The sequence below is a fragment of the Schistocerca gregaria genome, chromosome 5 (genome assembly GCF_023897955.1).
Source record: "Schistocerca gregaria isolate iqSchGreg1 chromosome 5, iqSchGreg1.2, whole genome shotgun sequence".
Taxonomy (NCBI): Eukaryota; Metazoa; Arthropoda; class Insecta; order Orthoptera; family Acrididae; genus Schistocerca; species Schistocerca gregaria.
The window spans coordinates 392,492,617-392,512,740 of NC_064924.1; the positions used below are offsets into that span (position 1 = coordinate 392,492,617).

At 41.9% G+C, this 20,124-nt stretch overlaps 1 protein-coding gene across 3 annotated transcripts in view; it reads left to right on the forward strand.

Moving 5' to 3' along the window:
- LOC126272493 (sex peptide receptor) overlaps positions 1-19,716 on the forward strand; it is a 3,488,090-nt gene extending 3,468,374 nt beyond the window's left edge. For all 3 annotated transcript variants that reach the window (XM_049975380.1, XM_049975382.1, XM_049975381.1), the window contains one exon: positions 12,820-19,716. In XM_049975380.1, coding sequence (XP_049831337.1) covers positions 12,820-13,194 — 375 coding nt within the window. In that variant the 3' untranslated portion in view covers positions 13,195-19,716. The remainder of the gene's footprint in view (positions 1-12,819) is intronic.
- The last annotated feature ends 408 nt before the right edge of the window (positions 19,717-20,124 follow it).

The following is a 20,124-nucleotide window of genomic DNA, read 5'->3' on the forward strand; positions in this document are numbered from 1 at the left end:
GGTATTTCTTTTTTTTTCGTAACGGTGAGAACAAACTCGGAGAAAATGGGGATTTCCGAGAGCATATCACACACCATTTTTAACGGCAACAGTTATGAATACGTCGGGAGAAAAGAGATAGCTACTATTCTTGACTGAAGTAAAGCACACACGTTAACAAATATCATCAGACGGTTTGTCGTTACAGTAAACGGAATGAATTACAAACAAGCAGCAAGAAGAGATTAAGCTCATGATGGAGACTCAAACCGCATACGCTTGTTAATCGATTTACTCAATTGTCATAAATGACTAAAGTGATTCATTAGAATTTTTATAAATGCAAGTGAATTACACGTGGCCGATAAATTGAAAGCAAGGAAGGAGTTAAATCTGAGCGCTGAGATTAATATTGATACCCGCTATTAGCACGGGGTGCGCAGCATGGTCCCACGAATAAGGCCTAGATTTATGAACTGCTTCCTGGAATTCTCATCAAAATTTTGCACGCAAAATTAACACCACAGGATTTATAGTAAAAAGGGGCAGTTAATGATGATGTTACCATCAACTCAAACCGCATCGCAAATTGTCTGAACTACACATTTATCGGTCTCCCTAAGGCATTGTCTTCCACCTACGCTGCGAGGAGAGGTCGCTGAAAACCAATGATTGACGTGCCCGGGACTAGGGAACAAGAAACCAAATTTTTACCACAACTGTTAGTGCAACACGGTATGTGATTCGCTAGTTCTGTCTGAACATGCAATCTAACGGAAGTAAAGTGTCAGCAAAAGGAAGGGAAACCAGGTTGGCAATGCTACACAGAAGAGGCGGAAAAATATGCTCTTTGGTTGATAGAATAAATTTGAAGCTAAACTCGCGTTACCACTACAAATGAAAGGTCGGAAACAGGCATCCATTACGGAACTCCGCCATAAGGCCAATAATATATATATATATATATATATATATATATATATATATATATATATATATATATATAATCACAGCATCCTTATTACGAAATTAAACCACACCATTTTTCTTCTCTCCATTTGTATTCAGCTTCTCAAAAGCCAGTCTAGTCTTCATCATTCTTGTATTGAACTACTTTTCCCAAGCATAAGTTTTCTTTTTGTCTCTGCTGTTTTTCGTCCACTTTATTATTTAAAACAATATTCGATGTTCACAAGCTGTTTTTTTCCATAAAGGATCTAGGCAGTCATTCATTTTCTCTCTATTTCAGCCATCATCAGTTATTTTACTGCCCAAATAGCAAAGCTTATGAACTACTCTTAGTTCTTGTTTCTTCCTCTTATTCCCTCAGCATTACCTGATGTAATTCATCTGCATTTATATTAACCTTGTTCTGCTTTTGCTGATGCTCATTTTATATTCTCCTTTCAAGATGCTGTCCATACCGTTCATCTGCCCATCCAAGCCAATTTGCTGTTTCTCACAGAATTACGGCGTCATTGACCGACCTCCAAGCTCTTATGACTTCTCAGTGAACTGCAATTCTTTCTCTAAATTATTGTTCTTGTTCAGTGTATAGATTTAATAACTCTAGGGAAAGGTGATAATCCTGTGTCGCTCCTTTCTCAACCACTGTATTCCTTCCACGTCTCTGGACTCTTCCAACTGTAGTTTGGTTTCTGAACAAGTTGTATATAAAGTTTCGCTCTCTTTGTTTGGCCCCTACTACATTCAGCATGTCAAAGAATGTATTCCAGTTGACCTTGTCAAGAGCTTTCTCTAAATCTACTAAAGCTATAAAATTACATTTGCCTTTTCTTGACGTGTCTTCTAAGATAAGTCTTAAGGTCAATATTTTCTCTCGCGTTCCTATATTTCTCCGGTATCCAGACAGATGGTTCCCGTGATCGGCTTCCACGAGTTTTTCCATTTCTCTGTAAATGTTTCGTGTCAGTATTTGTCAGACGTGACTTATTAACGTGATAGTTCCGTGATTTTCACACTTGTACCCCTTTCTTTGGAACTGGAAGGACTCTATTTTCTCTTGAAAGCTAAAAGTATATCGCTTGTCTCATGAATCTTGCACACCAGTAGGAATAGAAAACTTCCTGGCACATCAAAAATGTGTGCTAGACCGAGAGTCGAACTCGGGACCTTTGGCTTTTGCTGGCAAGTGCTCTACCATTTTTTCCTCGTTTTGTTCGGTATTGTTCGGTGTGTTTGGTCGTAGTGGACGTCATATGACATCTGTTGAAGTTCGTTGTTGATCCCTTCATTAATTTTTTTTATCACAGATACCAGTCAGATCTCTGACCGAACACGATCAGCTACCGTGCCGGCAACCACCTGAGCTACCCAACCACGACTCACGCACCGTACTCACAGCTTTATTTCTGACAGTACCTCGTCTCCTACCTTCCAAACTTAACAGAAGCCATGTCTGCGTAATATCCTCTCTTCCACGAGAGATAGTTCTGCTAGGCTGGCCGGAGAGCTGTGAAGTGAAGGTGGGAGACGAGGTACTGGCAGAAATAAAGCTGTGAAGACGGGGCGTGAGTCGTGCTTGGGTAGCTCGGATGGTGCCAGCAGGGTGGCTCAGCTAACTGCCCTCTGTAATAAATAGAAAGCGAGTAACTGGGCCAACGATGAACTTGATCAGGTGTCATGCGACGTCCACCTCGAACACATTGAACGACCAATAACGAACAAAATGAGATTAAAAAAAAGAGGTAGGCCAATTTCCCGCGAAAGGCAAAAATCCCGAGTTCGGGTCGTAGCTCGGCACAACGTTTTAATCTGCCAGTACGTTTCATATCAGCGCACACTCCATTGAAGAGTGAAAATCTAATTCAAGTTGAAATAGCTTTGGTATGGTAGGCTCTCCCAAGGATATCAATAGTTATGTGTGATAGCTGTTTTCTCAGAGGGCCTCGCTTCGACTTAGAGCTTTCAGTGCTCTGTCAAATTCCTCTCGCAGTATCATATCTCCTATTTCATAGTCACCTTCGTCATCTTTTTATCATATTGCTTTCAAGTACGTTTCCCATGTACTGTCTTTCTACGTATTTTTCCACCTTCCTACTTTCTCTTCTTTGCTTAGTACTGTTTTTTTTTCTAAGCTCTTTATATTGATACAGTTGCTTTACTTTGTTCGAAACGTCTCTTTAATTTTAGGTAAACATTTTTGGAATACAGTGATCAATAGATTACTACATTTTAACTAAAGTTCAGTCTTGATCACAGCACTTGCGTTGCAATAACGTAGGTGACCGGTTTCGGTTACATTTATATAACCGTCTTCAGACCCATGGGTTCCTTGGAGGATGGTAGGCGGAGATCTCCTCAGTTTGACTTCGTAGCAGCTGAGGTGAGCTCCGCCTACCATACTCCAAGGAAGCCATGGGTCTGAAGATGGTTATATAAATATAACCGAAACCGCTCACCTATGTTATTGAGACATAAGTGTTGTGATCAAGACTGAACTTTAGTTAAAATATAATCTCTTTAATTTTCCTGCTGACATTAGCAATCTTTTCCCTAGTCATATCCGCTTTAATATCCTTCTCTAATCATTGCTGCTTAGCCATTTTGCATTTCCTGTCGGTCTTATTTTTTAGACTTTTATATCCCCTTTCGGCTACTTTATTTGCTGTATTTTTGTATTTTGCTGCTTTCATCAACTTAATTCAGAATTCCAATTGATATCCAAGGGTATCTACTAAGCCTTGTGAGTCTGCTTATTTGATCCTGTGTTGCTTCCACTCATCTCTCCAAGCTATCAATTCGCCTTCTACTGGATTGCCGGCCGGGCTGACCGAGCGCTTCTAGGCGCTACAGTCTCCAGCCGCGCGACCGATACGGTCTCAGGTTCGAATCCCGCCTCGGTCATGGATGTGCGTGATGTCCTTATGTTAGTTAGGTTTAAGTAGTTCTAAGTTCTAGGGGACTTATGAGCTTAGAAGTTAAGTCCCATATTGCTCACAGCCATTTGAAAAATTTTTTTTTTCTGTTGGATTCCTTTCACCTGTTTAATCTAACGTGGCCAAGTGGTCACTCTGAAACCCTCAACAACCTATGATTCTTCCAACTTAACCAGGTCCCATATCCTTAATTTCCCTTCCATTTTGCTGTTTCTCCAGTTTTATTCTTCAATTAACAAATAAATTATTATCAGACTCTACATCAGCTTTCCGGAAATATCTTAATGCTTAAATTCTGGTTCTGGAAAATCTATCATAACGTTAAATCATTAATCTGGTACCTTCCAGTGCATACAGGCCTCTTCCACGTGTACAACGTTTTTCATGATTTCTAAACCAAGTGTTATCGACGATCAGACTGTGCTCTGTGCAAAATTCTACCAGGCAGCTTCTCCTTTTACTTTTCTCCCCAGTCTATATCCTACCATTTATCCTTCTCGCCTCTTCTTACTATTGAATCCGAGTCACCCATCACAATTGAATTTTACTCTCTCTCACTTATCTGAATAATTTCTTTTATTTCAGCATACGTTATTTCAATCTGTACATCAGGTGTGGAGCTAATTGACTTGTACTACTGTGCTAGTTTTTGACTTTGTATCTATCTTCGCTACGGTGTTCTCTCAAATAATGTTCGTAGTAGCTTAACTATTTTCCTGTTTTCTTATTCAGTATTAGACCTATTCCTGCATTATCGGTACTTCATTTTATATTTGTAACCCTGCAGGTAGCTAAACAGAAATCCTGTTCACCCTCCACCGAACTTCCGTAATCTCCACTATAGCTTCAAACTATAAATCTACATTTTTTTAATTTTTATAAACTACCCGCCCAATTAACACATCCAGCATTACACACTCCCACTCGTAGATTGCGTTTTATTTTCCCGATGACGACACCCTCCTTAGTAAACCCCACAGGAGATCCGAATGGTGGACCAAGTCTACCACAGGAATTTTTCACCCAAGAGGATGGCAGTATCATGTAACAATATAGTAGAGTGCATCATCTCCGGGAAAGTAACGGCTATAACTGCGCCTTGCATTCAGCCGTTAATAGTGCCAGCTCATCAGGACCATCTTAGTTGATTGTTACAAGATCAGCTTAGTCAGTGATCCAGACTATAGCCTCCGCAACCATAGAGGAAGCTGCTACCCTTCTTTCCTACAGTAGTACTCCAGGTACTTATTAAACTGTTAACATAAGATTATAAGGCTTAATGAGTAGATAATTACAGCATTTTAAGTTTTTAAGTCCGTCCAGCTACTGCATGAAATGTTTGCAGATCAAATTTTTGTAGCCCCTGGAAGCCGTAAGTTTAGGAAAGCTGCAAGGTGGACCATGCCCCATAGTAGCCGTTTAGTAATACATGTAATTGTTCGCTGGACACCGAAAAATGTAGCAATAAGGGACTAGTATAAATATTCCGTTCGAACGCCGGACAGTATAGAATCGGCGGGTCAAACAGGCAAAATCGTCATGAGCATTGAGTAAATGTATCCCAACGACGCTCCCAGTCGAAGATACCAGTGTCCTGTCGCATGAAGAAATCTGTATCTGCTTGCTGCACACCCTCGTCTGACAAGAATCGTCGACACTTTTAGGATCTTTCTAAGGAGAGAAATCAGGACCGTAAGGTAGGTGCTCCAGTGTCCCGCCTTTGACCGTAATGGATTAATCTGGCAAGAGCTGGAGTCTGCTAAGAAGATTGGGAGGAGCTACAACCCTACACAGACCACAGACGAGAATGACACCCACCCAGATAGCGCTGCACATAAAACAAACCTCTAAAATCCATCTAAGAACATCTGAAAAGAAGGACTTCGATCATATGATAAAAGAGGTAATGAAGAACAAACAAGAGAACACAGATCTGATAAAAGATGTAGTGTTTCAAGAGATCAATAACGCACTGAAAAGAGTGAAAGCTGGCAAAGCAGCAGGAGTAGATGGAATCCTACCAGAATTCCTTAAAAATCTAGGACCAGCAGGAAGAAACTGGCTCGCAAAACTCTTCTCTCAGTGCACTAAGCAGAACAAACTACCTTCTATATGGAAAGAAGCCAAGGTAGTCGCTGTCCTGAAACCAGGGACGACTGGAGAAAACCCCAAACATTTTAGACCAATTTCTCTTTTATGCACTGTATATAAATTATTTGAGAGAATTCTGATGACCAGACTCTCCACATATATAGAACCCTCCCTGCCAAAGGAGCAAGCAGGTTTTAGGTCTAAAAGAAATTGTTGTGATCAAGTCCTTGCCCTCACAACCTTTATCGAAAAGGGTTATCAGGATAAGAAGAAAACTGGCGTTGTCCTTTTGGATCTAACCTCATCATACGATACAGTGTGGAGGGATGGCCTACTTTATAAACTGATGGAAAAAACTCAGAGCAGCCAGACCTATAATCTTATGAAGAACATTCTAACTGGAAGAAAAATTAGAGTTACTCTTAATGGCAGAACCAGCAAATGCGTAGCGCTCAACAACGGACTCCCACAGGGCTCGGTACTGGCCCGCTTATTGTTTAACTTGTACACTGCGGATATCCCAGAAACAGCGTCCCGTAAGTTTATATACGCGGACGATATGGCAATAGCTTATCAAAGCAAATATTTTGAAACAATAGAGCGGAAACTGAACGAAGACCTAAACCTGCTGCACCTATACTACACCAAATGGCATCTCCAACCAAATCCAGACAAGACAGTAAGTGTAAACATGCATCTCAATAACAGAGCAGCTAAGAGAAAGCTGAGCATCTGCATGAATAACCAGACCATTAGACATGAAGACAATCCTCGGTACCTTGGAGTGAAGCTCGACCGATCCTTAACGTACAGAGCCCATCTAGAGGACACAAAACAAAAACTGAAAACTAGAAATGCCATTCTAGCTAAACCCACCGGAACCACTTGGGGATGTGATGCAAATACCTTGAGGACTTCTGCCTTGGCACTGGTATACAGCGTGGCCGAGTGTTGTGCACCTGTATGGGCCAGAAGTGTGCATGTATCAAAAATCGATATCCAGCTTAGAGAAACAATGAGAATAATATTGGGAGCACTTAAACCTACCCCTATAGATTGGCTACCAGTACTGTCCAACATAGCACCACCTGAAATCAGAAGAAACCAGCTGCTGTCAAGAGAATATAGCAAAATACTGGCAAATCCAAACCTACCCATACATCAGGACCTGACACCAAAAAACCGCCTGAGATCGAGGTCACCTCTATGGCAAATAGGTGAAGAGGCGTTTCCCTTCGACCCAGAAAATGAATGGAAAAGTTTATGGAGTAGAAGCGCAGTAAAGAACAAAAAACTAGTTACTGACCCAAGCATACAAATAGAGGGCTTTAAGCTTCCCAGAAGAGTGTGGACTACGCTGAACCGTGTGAGGACGGGTGTCGGAAGATGCAGGGAGATGATGACAACATGGGGCCTCGCGAACGACCCTCAGTGCGAATGTGGACTCAATCAATCAATGGCCCACTTGATCGAGTGTACTGTGCATGGTTTTAATGGTGAACTGGTGGATATACATATTCTCACGGACAATGCCATTGAATGGCTAAACAAAATAAGTCATATAGTATAAAATTTTGTATTTTGTATTATGTAATTAGGTAAAGCTGAATGTCTCATTTTTATTGCTGTAATGTTCAAATTTAATATTTCGCCTTGTAAATGCCGATCGAGTAAATAATCTGGCCTCCCAAATCGAAGGACGAGTTGTATCGAACCGCGACCGGCACAGAACGAGACGCACCATTCCACAACGGTGGATTTCGGCAGACATGCTGCCCCATACACTTTCTTTATTCTCCGATGATATCTACATGTGTTTGTCCTTCGGAAGCCTAGAAAATAAAGGCAGAACGTAGGTCCTGTCTGGACGTATTTGCTAATAATGTCACCCTAGTTCACGTTTCCCCTTTTACCGTACTCACATCAGAAAGACACGAATGACCCACTGATCACTTGGCTGCATGTCGGTGCTTATGAACCCGCATCCGAAACGCGCTATGTTATATACACGATGGAGCAACACCCTTACCTGGAAACACTTTGATCTTCTCTCATGTGTCACTGCAAACAGAGGACAGCACTTATTATGAAATCTCGTGAATGATGGAGCTTGTGCGAAAATGAAACACAAAAATACGAAATTTTACCAAAATTTGAAGCCCCACTCAGCTATCGAGATGAAAACGTACTAATCTTCCGTAATACCACATAACAGAAAGATTCTCCAAACTAGAATAGCGCACTGCCCAATATTATCTTTATCAATTTGATGATGATTTATGCGCGTGGATCGAAGACGGACGAAGCCAACAAACTAAGACGTGTTAAATAAAATCTTTCAGAATTTTATCAAATCAAATGTTCCCTAACTAAGAAGGCAGTAATCTACCGTCTAGAAACCATCGCAGTTAGCAAGCAGGGAAATATACCCGATCTTGCACCCTAGGTTGTGTGATAATATTAACAGATTCCCAAAGTGTAAGCCTAGTGAAGAGCCTCAAAAACCAAAACTGAACAAAAGAGGCGTTACCCATAATTTTTGACATTACTAAGGAACTCGCCACAAAGAAGCGAGCAAAAACAGCTAAGGTTTTTTCGATTCCAGGACACAGTGGCTTCTTTCATAATGAAACACTAAACGGCTTAGCGAAGCTACGAATTAACTTAGGCAAAATCCTAAACTATAGACTTTCTTGCGAAGAAACGCTGAGCTTAATTAATCAAAAAGTGAGAAATGAATTGCAGACGCAATGGGATTCAACCAAGATTTCTAAAGAAGTGCATTCTGGCTGGCTGCACGCTGAAATGGTATTATGTCGATGGTCTAACGATTGCGACAGAATTAGACGATTCATTATAACAGTTGCACGCAAGCCTTTAAACCATGGCAAATTAGCAACCCACATATTCTGAACAGGATTGAAGGAATCTCCATTATACGATTTACATAATAAAGAAGGAAACGTAAAGAATGTTCTATTTTCGTGTACCAAATACAAGACGGAAGGAAAGACTTTTATCTGAGCACTGGTTATACAGAGGCTCCCCTTCCAATATTAACTGCAGTGTGGCTGTCAACCCAAAGAGCGAACTAGTATTAAACCAGTAACCTTTCGTTTCTTTAAAGAATGAAACTCAGATGTATAAAACAACTTCAAACGTTTCACTACTTTGCAATCAGTTAAGCATTAGATGTTTGACGTTAAGCATGTAACAGAGAAAATGTTTAGAAGAGGTTTGAATTTATTGTGAAAGTTTGTTGGAAGTCGCTAAGTGCTATAATTATGAATCACTGGATGAATATAATTTGCGCTTCATTTCCGCCAAAGGCTAGTTTTTCCACGCATCTCAACGTTTACGACCTCATATCTCACGTCGTACATTGATGTAATTTTTCAGGTACATTGAGATATATACGTAGGTACTGTCTAAAACGTCAACTCAGGATAGAGTTACATGTAAAGCAGTGGTAAATTAAAACATCAATCTTGATAATGAAGTTTCACTGCATGTTATTTTAAGCAGAAGTTGGTTTTTCATGCAGCTAAATGTCTGACATCTCGTGAATTATGTGTGGCGAAATTACGTAATTTTGCAGCTGTATTCGTGGATAGTGTAGCAAACTGCGCTGAGAGTAGGGTCGTTTGTAAATAAGTAATAAATTAAAACGTTTTATACTAAAGTTTAACTCCATGAACGGCGAAGGAGATGTACGCGACAACTATGCTTTACGTCTGGTTGTGTGTGTGTGTGTGTGTGTGTGTGTGTGTGTGTGTGTTTGTGTGTGTGAATGTGAAGGAGGTGGAAGGGAGGTCTGGGAGTGGTGGGGAGGTGTCAGGGAGGAAAATTTTAGCGTAAGTAATGAGTAATTTATATTCACAATTTTAATTTTTAAATTTGGTAAATAACTACGTGAGGTAATGAGAATCAAATTTGTGCTTCCTCTGGAATGTGTTTGGAAGACAACCAGCAACGAGAACTGAGTTCCCGGTTCCGAGATAGTAGTTACCTCACTTAAATACGTGTGATCAAAGTGTATAGACATAATGCGAACGTGATAATATTGACATGATCTCTGCTGCAAATGGCTATGAAGCTCTAAAAATTTGTTTCCTGGAGAAATGCTTTTGGCATTACTACCGGAGATCAAAGGTCAACAATTTGGAGTACTTTAAACATTGTTCTCTATGAATCAAGTAACATTCACAATGAGAGAACTTTCGGGCTCGCCATAACATACACTTATTACTGCTTTACACTCTTCTCAATGCCGTTGATAATCCATAGTAAATAAGAACTCCTTTACAACGGCTTGTTCGCATATGATGTCATATAACACAGGACCACGAACCTTGTTGTACGTGTTCGCGAGATAGAAATCTACATGTAAATAACTTTCTGGTCATTAACACAGTTCATCGTCACTCGGGAATTTTCACGTGTATTTATTTAAGTTGTGCCAATTCTCCGTGGATTAACATACACATTGTCACCTTAACAACTACAGTCCGAAGACAGATGGCTGCCCGAAAAGTATAATGTTATTAACGTATTTCAACAGTATCTTCTGCGTGAACCAGAACTCCATCGACATACGTTCAGAGTTGGTAGTATGGACCAAACCAAGGAAGAAACATCTGGTAGAGAGGGTCTCTCAAACGTATACCTAAAGAGCTATGAGTACTTGTTCACCGTTACTTTGAAACACATTTCTTCTACCACAGGTTCTTTAATATCTATATTGTAGGAGGTGGTAGTGTGAATAAAAAAAATGTTCAGGGATCATTGGTCCCAAAATGCATGCTTTACGGACTACGAGCACTTTCTCAATAGAAGAGATGCGTTTCACAGAAACGAAGATGAATAAGTACTCCTCAGGTGTGCATTTTAGAGCCCATCTTATCTAGACAGTTTTTCGTGGTTTGGTAGATACTATCGCCGCAGAAAGTTTGTCGGTAGACTTTTGGCTCACTCCGCATTTATTATCATTAATATGAATGGTTATTTGAATGATACAAAATAAAATGACATTAAATACACTCCTGGAAATTGAAATAAGAACACCGTGAATTCATTGTCCCAGGAAGGGGAAACTTTATTGACACATTCGTGGGGTGAGATACATGATCACACTGACAGAACCACAGGCACATAGACACAGGCAACAGAGCATGCACAATGTCGGCACTAGTACAGTGTATATCCACCTTTCGCAGCAATGCAGGCTGCTATTCTCCCATGGAGACTATCGTAGAGATGCTGGATGTAGTCCTGTGGAACGGCTTGCCATGCCATTTCCACCTGGCGCCTCAGTTGGACCAGCGTTCGTGCTGGACGTGCAGACCGCGTGAGACGACACTTCATCCAGTCCCAAACATGCTCAATGGGGGACAGATCCGGAGATCTTGCTGGCCAGGGTAGTTGACTTACACCTTCTAGAGCACGTTGGGTGGCACGGGATACATGCAGACGTGCATTGTCCTGTTGGAACAGCAAGTTCCCTTGCCGGTCTAGGAATGGTAGAACGATGGGTTCGATGACGGTTTGGATGTACCATGCACTATTCAGTGTCCCCTCGACGATCACCAGAGGTGTACGGACAGTGTAGGAGATAGCTCCTCACACCATGATGCCGGGTGTTGGCCCTGTGTGCCTCGGTCGTATGCAGTCCTGATTGTGGCGCTCACCTGCACGGCACCAAACACGCATACGACCATCATTGGCACCAAGGCAGAAGCGACTCTCATCGCTGAAGACGACACGTCTCCATTCGTCCCTCCATTCACGCCTGTCGCGACACCACTGGAGGCGGGCTGCACGATGTTGGGGCGTGAGCGGAAGACGGCCTAACGGTGTGCGGAACCGTAGCCCAGCTTCATGCAGACGGTTGCGAATGGTCCTCGCCGATACCGCAGGAGCAACAGTGTCCCTAATTTGCTGGGAAGTGGCGGTGCGGTCCCCTAAGGCACTGCGTAGGATCCTACGGTCTTGGCGTGCATCCGTGCGTCGCTGCGGTCCGGTCCCAGGTCGACGGGCACGTACACCTTCCGCCGACCACTGGCGACAACATCGATGTACTGTGGAGACCTCACGCCCAACGTGTTGAGCAATTCGGCGGTACGTCCACCCGGCCTCCCGCATGCCCACTATACGCCCTCGCTCAAAGTCCGTCAACTGCACATACGGTTCACGTCCACGCTGTCGCGGCATGCTACCAGTGTTAAGACTGCGATGGAGCTCCGTATGGCACGGCAAACTGGCTGACACTGACGGCGGCGGTGCACAAATGCTGCGCAGCTAGCGCCATTCGACGGCCAACACCGCGGTTCCTGGTGTGTCCGCTGTGCCGTGCGTGTGATCATTGCTTGTACAGCCCTCTCGCAGTGTCCGGAGCAAGTATGGTGGGTCTGACACACTGGTGTCAATGTGTTCTTTTTCCCATTTTCAGGAGTGTAAATTCGTGTATTATTAATTAACCTCGTTACCTTATCGTGTATATTATCTTTTTACTTCTAGGTGTAAACTGTAGCTGGCACATCAACTCCGAACTTTTTGTATTGTCTATGAGGCATTTCCATGTCATAGGCGTGTCCAGTCTTACTTTCGACACCACTGTTTTCGCTAACGGCATCCGTTTAGTATGAATTCGGAACTCTGCACAGAATTCGTCCTAAACGGATGCTGTTAGCGGCAACTGTGCAGCTCTTATCTCACTTATAAACATAGAGCCGCAACAAAATGGCTTTTACCACGTTTTCATGAACCTTGGATGTAGCCCTTCGTTGGTTGGCAGTTATTTTCAGATGAAACTTTACGTTAATACCTGATGAACCGCTGCTGACTGTTGCAGGAGAACCGCAAGAGCGAGTGCAGGAAACTTCGGGACTCTAACTGCACGACGCTGATGCTGATCGTCGTGGTGACGGTCTTCCTGCTCGTCGAGATCCCGCTGGCCATCGTCACCATCCTGCACATCATCTCCAGCAGCGTCACCGAGATTCTCGACTACTACGTCGCCAACGTGCTGGTGCTCTTCACCAACTTCTTCATCATCGTCAGCTACCCCATCAACTTCGCCATCTACTGCGGCATGTCGCGGCAGTTCCGAGAGACCTTCAAGGAGCTGTTCGTGCGTGGGGCGGTGGTGGCCCACCGGAACGGCGGAAGTTCCAAATACTCGCTCGTCAACGGACCGCGTACGTGTACCAACGAGACGGTGTTGTAACGACGAGACAGTTGAACCATACTTGCAGGTGATCGCCCGATGCGACGCGTCGGCCCTTCCTCGTACCTTCTTCTGTGGCGTCATTGGAACGCGTTCCAGCCTTACCCCCGCAACATCACATTAACTCTTCGTCTTCGTTTCCCCTCTATCCAACATATGGTCGGATTGGGGGTATCCATGGTACTCTGATGATATTTCTCATCTGTTGGAGTTTTATTGGTAGCTCTCAGACTCTAGTTTCGTCAAAGAGAGTGGCCTGTTGCACTGTAGCGTACTAAGATGGATCTCCTCGGTTAGACGTTGACGAGCGAGTGTCATTCTAACCCACAGCAGTTACTTCTGTGGCTGCACCGTTGACTTCCGCATACATCGTAATTCACAATATCAGCAGAAGACGGTTCAGAACGTAGGCACCGCCGTCTTACTATACTGACAACTTCAATCGCCACAGTCCAACAGTGTAACTTACATTTTCACCTTAGTCAATATTATTAACAAGAGCTCTCCCCAATTTTCATGTCCTAATTAAACTGAAACACAACGTTGTCAACCAGACATGTCTGAGTCACATCAAGCGACCGTGTACTTCAGACCAATATTCAAATGTTCATATTTCTTCACCAGGAGAAGAAGATGAGTGTGGCTGCAAGTTAAAAAAATATAAAAAATTGCAGAAAACGAGCGCAGTTATCGACTTTAACACAAGGTACTCTTGACATTATACGTACACAGCCATAAAAGTTACTAACATGCCCCAAGTTTTGTTCAACAAGAAAGTAATAATTTTCTGTATTGTGCGGATTAATAAACCTAGCGACCAAAATCCATTAGGTGGTGTCTCCAAACATACATCCTCGATTTTGAATTTAATGCCGTTAGCGGTTTTTCACTTTTAGTTTATCAGATGATGCTTTGGATGGTTCTGGACCAGTTTCTGTTAAGCAGTCAGGTAGACAACTATAGTTTGATATTTATCTTTCAGGTGTTGCAACACAGGTTTAATTCTGCAATAATGTTCCCTATCCATTCCTTTTAAACCCTTTAAAGGCAAGGAAAAGGTCTTGAAGAAGAGCGAACGTTTCATTTCTTAAGAGACCTTCGACCACTTGAATTTCATGTAAAGAACCATGTTTGGTTCTATATTCCGGCATGGTCTCCATTATTTTTCATTCACGTTCGTATCGCGTTTAGAGAGGGATTGGTTTACACTATTTCCCTCCAAGAACTCTTTACTAGGATTTAAGGTCTATTGGATCACCTCCATCATTCTCATGTCATTTACCTGTCCTTGTGGTTTTATTTTGACAGTACGTGACTCATGCTTTACGTAGTGGGAAATTGCTTGTAGCTTACAGCCAGTTCAGAGACGATCATGCAGCCTGATTCAATTGTTAAAATACCGACCTGCACAAAAGCACGAAATCGGACAGGCGTCTAAATTTAAGAAGAGTGAAACGTGTAATTATTCTTTGTATCGTAACATGCGCCATAGTACATTGTATGTCCAGCAGATGAGAAATTAATTTCGTACTGAAAAAAGTGTCACAGGTACGTGCATAGCGTTACTTGTAGTACAGGATTGACGCAATCCACAAAGGCCTCATTTTCAACTCATCTGTTAAAATAACTTACAAATAGCGTTTTCCGCTGATCTGGAATCTCAACACCATTTTCCAATAGTTTTAATATGTGATTCAGCTTTCAATGTGATTCACATGTTCGCTCATAAGATATAATGGTGTTTTCCTCTTTGTCCATAAACGTAAGGTGTGAGCTGCACAATTATTTGGATGTTTGCGCAACGGGATTTTGTTGTTGTAAGAAACAAATTTGTCACTAGCGAACGTGGGGGAAAGTCACTCATGTGTTTCAAAGTGGACTGCAGATAATAGAGTCACGCAGTATCTACTGACCAACAAGAGAACAGAATTTGCCACTTAAAACCGAGTGCAGTGACTAATATGAGTTACTTTAAGAACAATCTCACGGAAAGCATGTCAACATGATACACATTTTTAATAAGAAAGAAGACTTCAACTTGTGTTTGCGTGTTAGAGACTGAACAAAGAGTTAATTAGTGTCTTCGAAAAGTTTTTACTCTCAGTTACGTAACTACATGTCGACTGCATAATCCATAATACTTGTAAATATTTGTAAATCATATTTTTAATTTAACATTGCATTTTATGAGGTCAGTAAATTCCTTCAGTTAAATGTTTAAACTGGTGCTATGTGTCTGTCAAGTGTGTGCTCTGTACATAATAATGTGGTTGGGTAAATTTTGCTATGTGACTGTAAATATCTATATGTTTAAATATGAAGCTAAAAAATTAATCATAAGGATACAGAAAATGCCGAACTTTTATTGGACAATGTAAACAGAGATATCTGTATTGAGTGTTACTGGGTAAGCGATATGGTTCCTTCATTCACAATCTGCCTGAGGAATTAATTCAGAAAGGACTGAAGCGAAGCTGGTTATATGTCTGATGTGGGGAGTCAAGGAATCACTAACCTGCACTAGACCACTTAAGTACTGAACTACTGTACAGATAACTCTGGCCCACTGAGAAGCAAATACTCGAAACTGATCTTGTACTCTTTGCGATGCGTGAATGTGAGCTTTTCCATGATTCTTGTCCAGCCAGTGAACAAAAGACCAGTTTCGACCCTCACTTTGGGCTGCTTATTCAATCTAGAGCTAAAGTCTCTCGACTGAACATCTCAGGCATTTGCTGTAAAAATTTGTGTTTATAGCTTTATACTGATTTTATGGCAACCCCACATACGTGCCTCTTGTTTGCAATCATATTTTTCCCAAACTGCTTCTGGTGTGATATATTCCAAGCTGAAGAGGACTAGTCAAAATCATGTTAATAATTTGCTACACCATTAAGGTGGTACTATTTTCTTGAGGTACATGAAAGAAATTACATTTTTCGTCATGGCGGTGATCACCATTTTGTATTGTGGATGATTGGCTCATTGTAGAGAGAAACACTGACGTCGATGAGCTGAATAACCTTAAAAATCTGATTTTCATTCAGCTTCAATACCCACTGCAGGAGAGAAGGATAATCACATATACTGAACGAGGGACGTTTCTATTTGACCTAGTTTGGAATATGCTACATGTCATTCTTTTAATAACATTATTATCGCTACGTAAGATCTAAGTGTTGGGCGTGGTTATTAACCATATTACCTAATCGATTTAATGGAAACTAACTTTACAAGCAGAATAAGGAAGCAAACACGCCGTATGGTTAAAATAACACTCTGAGTCAGAGTGCGAAATGTTTTGAAACTTAACGACAGAAAAAAGCTGTATGCCTGTCAGCGACACAAACCTAAAAACCTGGCCTTGATGGTCGATGCTGTTACCAACCGAGATATCCAGGCATGGCCCACGACCTGCCCTCACAGTTTTACCTCGAACGGTACCTCTCTGCTACCTTCTAAATACCAAAGATATTGTTCTGCATAGCTTGCAGTATTGATACTCCTGGAATAAAAGATACTTTGCAGACATTGCTTAAGCACGGATTAGGGGATATTTTACACAATGAATCTTTCATTGTGTCGCAGAGCGTGCACTGATTTGGCAGATTCAAAATACCAGAGTACTCTCCAATATAGAGTGAAAGTGATTATTCGGGAAGTAGTCACATACACTGTTGCATCTTGCTTGCCTACTTGTGGGCAGCAAAGCGCCTATATTCACAGAAAATGGGTAACAGTTGTTGTGTAATCAGTAAGGCTCCATGGGTGTAGTGTAAGGGGCAGCATGCAGAAAGGGTTGGCCCAGTGATCTGCACATCTACGTGTGTAACAGGGCCAGCTTTCCTAAAACCGAAACTTCTCACCAGCCAATGATCGAACTGAAGGGCACCTGGCAGTGCCGGCACTCAATGAGTGTAAGGGGAATGGCGGGACGATGTTAAATAGGTGCGCAAAGTGGCCCTATTCATCTGACATAATTAAGACGTTGCTACCCAAAATAATGAGCACGGATTGTTTAGCCACAAATTTCAAAACGAGGCACATTTTTTTTTACTTTATAGTATAATATACATTTTTGACAAACAATAAGAGTGTTAAGCTAATTCCTTGGCAAGTGGTTTAGAGTCTGATACAAGTCAACATGTATCAAGAAGAAACAATACAATTCTTGCAGTAGCACTGTGATAGCCGAAAGATTAGTATTAAATGGCGAATAGTGCAATTGCAGTGTATGTGTTTCGAACTATGAGAGGAGCTGGAACCGCGTTGATCGTAAATCCGCATGTAGTGCTTCAGAATGAAGCATCAATTACTGAAACTCAGTAAAAGTGCCACACCTGTCCGCACAGTTAGCCTCGCTGGTGTAGATATGACTCATCATGTTAAACTGTAGGTGGAGGCTGAAGTCATTAGTTTCTAGTAACAGTTTACCCCTGCGGCTAAATGCCAACCAATCAGAAAAGTTTCTAAGTCACCCAAGATGGAAGAGCTGTCAGGCTGCAGAGATTCTCGGCCGTGATGACTCCTGAAGACAGAGTAATTCCATTCCATGTGATTCCTAAAACTGAAATCCTGACTCTGAAATTTTCGTTCATCACATCATTTTGAACGACTGAAGTATGGATATTTCGAGTGACAGCCAGCGAAAAGATGTCTTAAGAGATGGTGGTTTCTTTCCCTGGCTGTGATTTCAGGTGGGTAACCAGAAACATGCTCGATAATACTTGATGCTGACTTTCTGTCTCTGTCTATGGTCAATAAGGATGAACTCTGTAGCACAACTGTGCTGCTCTCTTTAACTTCAAACTGATTTATGTTGCACATTCGTTACAGCTCTTACATAAAGTTAAACATGTCTTTCAAGCAGCGTCTAAGCTGAATGCTGTGTCCCATGTCCACAAAGATCTCCTAACTACCTTGGTCCTCAGTCCTCTTTCGAATGTTATCGATAGCCGTCGATGCGTTTTGAAGAAGCCACCTTTTTATGGTTCTGTACACGAAAGTGTTATTCCTTGTCCTGCCAAGAAGGTTCATTGCCTCCTTCTATATGCAAGTTGTTAAAAATACTCTATTGGTGTTCCAGTACCACAGGAGATAGTATCTGCATTTTTTTCTCTTGACATTTGGCGCCCAATATCAGCTTTCTCAAAGCCTTAGCGGGCCTGACTGCGTGTCACTGACTCCTGCTGTTGTCAACGAGTCCCCTCCGTTAATTCTCCTAGGGTGGTCCACCCGCCCAATCAACATGGCCTTTTGCATGTCCATTTGCTTACAGCTCAGTGCAATATACTGTCATAGTGGCCTCTTATTTGGGAGAATATTCAGTCCAGTAAAAAAAAAATCTATGTTAGTTAACCATTGTCAAACACTGCTACTAATACACACCTCAGTTATTTATTGGGATTAATGATTCAGATCTGACTTACCTTTTTAATTCTGGTTTTATATGGGTTACGGGACAATTTACGAAAAAACTGGTTACATAAAGATGGGCAATGGTGTAACGGCCTTTGAGGCGACGACTAAGCTTCTCCGCAATGTCCTTTCGTCCAGGAGTGCTAGGTCCGCAAGTCTTGCACCAGAACTTCTGTGGAGTTTGGAGGGTACGGGAGAGGTTCTGTCGGAAGTCAGACCCTAAGGACATGCCATGAATCATGCATGGAGCACTGCCCAGATAAGGCGAGGTTTTTGTTTTAAATCTCTCTCAGGCACACCTTTAATCTGCCAGGAATTTTAAGAGAAGCTGTACCTTAAAACTGTATTAAGAGTACCCGATCAGGCAAGAAGTAAATTATGACTACCGCTAATATACGATTACAGCCGTCCGCTGCTACCAGCAGCATCCAACATCTACAGATGCAAGGAATACACGGGCAGTCCCCCGCTAATACAGTTTTTATTAAGACAAGAGTGATGTAGACTGTACTGGGAGAGTTATTTCAGCATTTTACTGTGAAGCGATTCGGCCGAGTAAGTTGGTCCCAAGTTTCGGTCCTGGAGCGGCGTCCTCAGTGTGTGGTGACGTCAGACACGCGGTCAGCGGCAGCTGCGCCCCGAGATGAGCCCCTTCGCGGTCGCCAGTCGCCCCTGACCGCCCTGCGCCTCGGAGACACAGTGTGGGAGTCTTTATGTTTGTAAATGTGTATATATCTCTTACGAACGACGCTTAAATTTGTATAAAACGTAATTATAGACAGATATTTTGGACTGTGTTAACTGACTGGAGCTAAATGTTTGTTCATGTACAAAAACATTAATTACATGTGTGTTAAAAGTGTCATATGAAAAAAATTTTAAAGGTTTACTGCGAAGTAGTAATATGGCTGTAAAAAGAATTCTGGTCTTCTCAAGAGCTTTTGTAAGTGTGGTGTAATAATAAACCTGTACTTCTCTGGTTGAGACTGGGCAGCCCTGTTGCTGTCTTCTGTAGCCAATTCCTGTTTATGAAGCATGTCCTGCTCACCATGCTACTGTGTGGCCTGCAGAATACACTAAATATAATAAATTCCCTTTTAAATTGTCAAAGTATTCATTGTTGTTTTCCCCACCCTGACACAAAACGGTTCTTATCCGGCAAAAATCGAATACATCTGCTCTGAAGATTCTTTCTCAATGTAATGGTATTTTGTGTGAAATATCACTGTCCATCTAACATGCCATTAAGGGGAAAAACTGTTTGGTACACAGTAACAATCCAGACTAACGATACGCAACTAGGTAGTGCCACCCACTTACTTTAAGCTCACTATGTAATGTTAGTCCACTGAAACTGTCAGAAAAAAAGCTTGTACCTTGCAAAAGGAGGGGGTAGAAAATTTTATTTTTTTAACTCGTCCATATTGTTGGAAAGGTTAGAAAACCAAGTCTTGACAACAAAATTTCTCTTGGGAAAACTTTCTGCAGTCAAAATACTTTCTTCACTTTTTT